The 6000-nt window shown below is 46.3% G+C and overlaps 1 protein-coding gene across 1 annotated transcript in view; it reads left to right on the forward strand.

The window, feature by feature from the left end:
- PSMD1 (proteasome 26S subunit, non-ATPase 1) overlaps positions 1–4685 on the forward strand; it is a 140364-nt gene extending 135679 nt beyond the window's left edge. Inside the window, exons 23-25 of the mRNA XM_087872018.1 lie at positions 1045–1191; positions 2422–2574; positions 4445–4685. Of these exons, the coding sequence (XP_087728144.1) occupies positions 1045–1191; positions 2422–2568 (294 nt within the window). The 3' untranslated portion in view covers positions 2569–2574; positions 4445–4685. The remainder of the gene's footprint in view (positions 1–1044; positions 1192–2421; positions 2575–4444) is intronic.
- The last annotated feature ends 1315 nt before the right edge of the window (positions 4686–6000 follow it).

Raw genomic sequence — 6000 nt, forward strand, 5'->3', positions numbered from 1 at the left:
TGAGGGATCTAGTTTGCGCTGCCTCCTGGTCTGTGGTGCCAAAAATGTTGGGCACCGCTGCTTTAGCCCCTTGGCAGGGTTCCAGCGTCCACCTCCAAGCAGTGCAATCTGTTGTGGCCCGTACGCGGCTTGTGCAGCTAGTAGCTGATTCCGACAGCGAGGAGGCTGGTGTGGTGCTGCGCCAGCAACCTGTGCAGCTGGCACTCGAGTCAGACAGTGAGGAGGCTGGAGAAGATGTGGTGCCAGAGGCAGGGATTCAGCCAGGGCCTTCAGAACCTCCAGAAGCTCCCATAAGTGAAGAGGAAGAAGAGGAGGAGCCTCTCCTTGATGCACGGGCGCGCAGAGCTGCCAAAAGGCAGGAGTGGCTCCTCAGGAGGAGGTCTCCTCGAGAGTAAGGCTTGGGGCTAATTGGCCACTCCCTTAGCCTACTTAAGGAGGAACTCCGACTGAAGCAATTTGCAGGGAACAACTTCGTTCACATACCTTCATGTCTTCTCTTGCTTATCTTATCAGCTTCCTGCAAATTGCTTCTGGGCATTCTGCCAACCCAAATAAACTTTCAGTTATTATTCTTTGACTTCTTGGTGGCTGTTAATGCAGTTAATTAACAGCTGTTGTTGTAAAAAACTGATTTATTTAGTAAACTAAGGTTTGTACAGATCGTTCCATCCCATCTTCATTCGGAGGGCTTTTTTGCACTTCCACCACACCTGTAAGCCGAGAAGCGTTCCAACATTTTTCAGCCTCTCAAGCCATCCTTGCGGGGGTTCACTTAGAACAGCTGGTAGAGAATACCAATCACAAACTGGGCTTAAGAGTTCATAGGAATGACTGATTATTAAACTACAGGATTTTACATTTTCTGCTGAATTGGGCTCTTCTGCAGAATGTCAGTTTCACAACTAAGAAAGATAAACCCATATTTGATAAGCCTTTTTTTTTTAAATTGCTAAATTCACCTATTTTAAAAGCATTGAAGCCCACTCCCAGGTTGTTGCTGTCTCCTACATTCCCCGTTGAGGCTTTTCTCACATCCGCCAACAGGAAGAAGCGGAGAAGAAGGACGAGAAGGAGAAGAAGAAGGAGCCCGAACCTTCTTTTCAGATCCTTGACAATCCAGCTCGGGTGATGCCAGCCCAGCTGAAGGTGCTCACCATGCCAGAGAGTTGCCGGTACCAGCCTTTCAAGACCGTGAGTTTTCATGATCTACCTACCCGCCTACCTACCTACCTACCATCCATCTATCTATCCACCCGTCCACTTGTCCGTCCATTTACCTACCTACCCACTTGTCTGTCTGTCTGTCTATCTCAGAGGTCTTCAAACTTGGCAGCTTTAAGACTTGTGGACTTCAAATCCCAGAATTCTGGGAATCCACAAGTCTTTTTTTTTTTAATTTTTATTTATTTAAAAATATAGACAAAACAAAACAAATAAGAAGTCTGCAAGTCTTAAAGCTGCCAAGTTTGAAGACCTCTGGTCTTATCTATTTATCTTATCTGCCTACCTTCCTATCTACCTACCTATCATCCGTCCCTCTGTCCGTCCATCCATCCATCCATCCGTCCATATAAGTCTAAGTGCTATTGCCCTTCCTTCCTTCCTTTCCTCCCTCCCTCCCTCCTTCCTTCCTTCCTTCCATGATGTCGTAGTGGTTAGGATGCAGCATTGCAGGCTGACTCTGCCAACTGCCACCTGACCGGCTCAAAGGTTGGCTCAGCCTTCCATCCTTCCGAGGTGGGTAAAATGAGGACCCAGATTGTTGGGGGCAAGAGGATGACTCTGTAAACTGCTTAGAGTAGGGCTGTGAAGCATTGTGAAGCGATATATAAGTCTAAGTACTACTGCCCTCCCTCCCTCCCTACTTCCTTTCTTCCTTCCTTCCTTCCTCCCTCCCTCCCTCCCTCCCTCCCTCCTTCCTTCCTTCCTTCCTTCCTTCCTTCCTTCCTTCCTTCCTTCCTTCCTTCCTTCCTTCCTTCCTTGATGTCGTAGTGGTTAGGATGCAGCCTTGCAGGCTGACACTGCCAACTGCCACCAGTTATTTATTTATTATTATTTATTATTTTTTCAATTTATATACCGCCCTTCTCCTATTGGACTCAGGGCGGTGCACAGCCAAGGATAAAAAACATACCAATACAAAATTTAAAATCAATTAAAAGAATTATACAGCTTTGGCCCACAATTTAAAACAATCTAATTAAAACCCAATTAAAAAGCTAAAAAGAGCTAAAAAAGTTAAATCCTGACCAGCTCAAAGGTTGGCTCAGCCTTCCATCCTCCCGAGGTGGGTAAAATGAGGACCCAGATTGTTGGGGGCAAGAGGATGACTCTGTAAACTGCCTAGAGTAGGGCTGTGAAGCATTGTGAAGCGGTATATAAAGTCCTAAGGGCTGTTGCTGTCTGCTTTTGTTTCCTTAGCTTTCCATTGGGGGCATCATCGTCTTACGAGACACCAGCGAGGACACGGAAGAGCTGGTAGAACCCGTGGCAGCCCACGGCCCCAAGATAGAGGAGGAGGAACAGGAGCCGGAGCCCCCCGAACCTTTCGAGTATATCGATGACTAGGATGAGGTGGGTGTCATCAGCTTCCTGGTTTGAATTCGCTTCCACCACCCAAACACCAAAATTTTTAATCCGGCTGGAAAATGACCCTGGAAAAATTATAGGGTCTTTTCTCAGGTGGGCAGGAGATTCAGCGGCGTGAACATTGGTGTGGTCTAGTAAGCTGTGATAGCGATCAGGTGCCCAGGCATTTGATTCGTTTGGATCCAGAGACAATAAGCAGAGGAGGAGGACTCTGTGATCTTGGTGGTTTTCTTGCAAACGTTTCATGACCCAACTACGGAACATCATCAGTGCTAGAAGGAAGTGGGTGTGTGGAGTGTAGGAGGAGGAGAAAAGGAGGAGTGTTCTGTCCCCCTTCCCCACACAGGCAAACACACAACCGGCACGGCTGCCAAGATTTTATTAAGCAATCAGACTAGAAACCCTTGCAGATAAGAGTTTTGGCAGTAAACTGCGAAATGCCTGCCAAGTCAGTTTTCGCTCACAGTCAGCAAGAGAGAGAGTTTATCCTCAGTCCGGTTCAGTAGCAAAAAGTTAACCACGAAGCAAGAGTTTGCCAAGGTCCAGTCCAAATATGCACAAGCCAGATTCCAGGTAACGCGATGTGACTCTCAGGTTTTTAACTTTGTCCGTCACAAAACCTGAAGAGCAATCCCACCCACTTTTATTTCTGGTGGGGCGTGCCTCCGTGACTCAGCTCAATCTCTGGCCCTCCCACGCCTCTTTTGTTGCTGCGCACGCTTCTCCTTCCGACGCTGCCTGGGATCAAGCCAGGATTCATCATCCTCGCTCCCTATCTGTTGTTGTTCCGATATGCTTTCCTCCTGGCACATCCCAGGCTGTTCCTCTTGGCCTTCGGATGGAACCTGAGGCATTGCCAGAGAGGAGGGTCCTGGAGAGGGAGGCCTTGTCAGTTCCTCCCCATCACCTTCTGAGTCCTCTTCCTCTGTTAGGACAGGCTCGGGAGTTGGAGTCACAACAAGGAGGAGAGGGAGGGAGGGAGGCATCCTTGGTGCTCTCTGAGATTGCTTGTTTTCTTGCAGGCATTTTATTACCCAACTAGGTAACGTCATCAGTGCTAAACGGAAGTGATTGTGTGGAATAAAGGATAAGGAGAAAGGGAGGACAGTGACAATAAGGTCCTCTCTGACCTTGGTGGTTTTCTTGCAGGCGTGTCATGACCCAACTAGGGAACATCATCAGTGCTAGAACAGAAGTGGTTGTGTGGCGTGAAGGAAGAGGAGGACCATGGGCCCTTGGTGTTCTCTTGGTTCTTATTTTCTTGGAGACGTTTCATTGCCCAACTAGATAACATCATCAGTGCTAGAAGGAAGTTGGGATTTTGAGAAAGGAGGGGGAGGAGGAGGAGGGAAAGAGGAAGAAAAAAAAGGAGGATTGTGGGTTCTTGGTGCTCTCTGAGCTTTGTTATTTGCAGACATTTCATGACCCAACTAGGTAACATCATCAGTGCTTCAAGGAGGAAGGGTTTGTGGAAAGGAAGAGGAGGAGGAAAAGGAAACCTTGGTATTCTCTGAGCTTGGTGGTTTTCTTACAGACATTTCATTATCCAACTAGGTAACATTATCAGTGGTAGAAGGAGGAGGAGTTTGCAGAAAGAAGGAGGAGGAGGAAAAGGACTGGGGTCCTTGGTGCTCTCTGAGCTTGGTTGTTTTCTTGCAGACGTTTCATTGCCCAACTAGGTAACATCATCAGTGCCAGAGGAAGACGAGGATGTAGATGGTTTGTTGAAAGCTTCCTGCGGGGATTAGACTGTCCCGCCAGCCACTAATCCCTTTCTCCGCCCTTCAGAGGAAGCAACACGAGCCTGGTCCGTGAAGGTTACCCTGCTTCCTTTCTTTTCTCCTTCCTCCTCCAGATGGGCAGCCCTCGACGGAGTTCGGCACAACGTCGGGACGTCTGGAGCCCCGGGAGGAAGCTCCTGTGGCAACGAGCCGCAGCTCAGCGCATGTCCCAACCGACGCTTCTCTTGCTGGCCATCGCACAGACGACGGAGAATGGCCGTTTCTCTCTCTCTCTCTCTCTTTAGCGTACTCATTTACAAGAAACCGGTTTTCAAAATAAGTTAATAAAAAAAAAACCCCAAGGGCAAAAAAAAATCTGTTTTTTTTTTCATCTTCTTCTTTTCTTTTTTCAAAACAATTTTTTTTTATTTTTTATATTCAAACAACCAAACATTTCACAATCAATTATCATGCATCATTTTATCCCCACCCCCTCCCCAATTCCCCCCCCCGACTTCCCAGAGCAAAAACAGGATATAGCATTTAACAAACATAAGCTAACATATGCTAACTATTACAGAATTCAAAACTCTCTCACACTTGTTAACTCCCCTTTTAAAAATTATACTTCAACCTTCCTTTTATAAATTCTCTTATCACATTTCACATTTGTAAAAAAAAAAACAAAAAACCATAATCTTATTTTAAACATTTTAAAATCTCTTAATACATTAGCAGAACATTCTCCAAAATATAAATTTCAAAACTTTCAAAAAGTTTTTCTTTCTTCTTCTTCTTCTTCTTCTTCTTCTTCTTCTTCTTCTTCTTCTTCTTCTTCTTCTTCTTCTTCTTCTTCTTCTTCTTCTTCTCCTTCTCCTTCTCCTTCTCCTTCTCCTTCTCCTTCTCCTTCTCCTTCTCCTTCTCCTTCTCCTTTCTTTCTTTCTTTCTTTCTTTCTTTCTTTCTTTCTTTCTTTCTTCCTTTCTTTCTCCTCGCTTGATTCGGAGCGAGGCGGCCGGCTTGGACCGGACTTTGAAAAATTCGGTTGGTAAATTTTGCGCTTCCGGTTGTGTTCTTGGCACAATTGAAAAGCTTGGGGCTCTGAGACGGCCTTTCCCGTTGTGAGATACAGGTGGTCCTCGACGTATGACCGCCATTGAGCCACCCCCCACATTTCCGTTGCTAAGAGAGACAGTTGTAAAGGGAGTCTCGCCCCCGTTTTTATGACCTTTCTTGCCACAGCTGTGAAGCGATCGTCGCGGTGGTTCAGTTAGCAACCCGGTTGTGACACGAATCTGGCTTCCCCGTTGCCTTTGCTCGTCAGAAGGTCACATGATCCCGGTACCCTGCAACAGTCGTAAGTACATGCCAGTTGCCAAGCATCTGAAGTTTGGTCATGGGGATACTACAAACAGTTGTAAGCGTGAAAAATAGTCATAACTCACTTTGTTCAGTGCCTTTGTAACTTTTGAACAGTCGCTGAATGAGCTGTTGTAAGTTGAGGACTACCTGGATATTCTTAAATTTTGAAAAGGCAGCTTTCTTACCCAGGAGCTGGATTCCCATGATCTTCTTCTCCACTGACCATCTAACTCGGGTGTAGCAGCAGGTGAGAATTTAATTTAATAACTTTATTGTCATTGTACGTGTATACACAGTATACCCATACAACGAAATTCCCTTAACACCCAA

Source organism: Pantherophis guttatus, chromosome 6, assembly GCF_059756535.1.
Source record: "Pantherophis guttatus breed Tessera chromosome 6, ASM5975653v1, whole genome shotgun sequence".
Lineage (NCBI taxonomy): Eukaryota > Metazoa > Chordata > Lepidosauria > Squamata > Colubridae > Pantherophis > Pantherophis guttatus.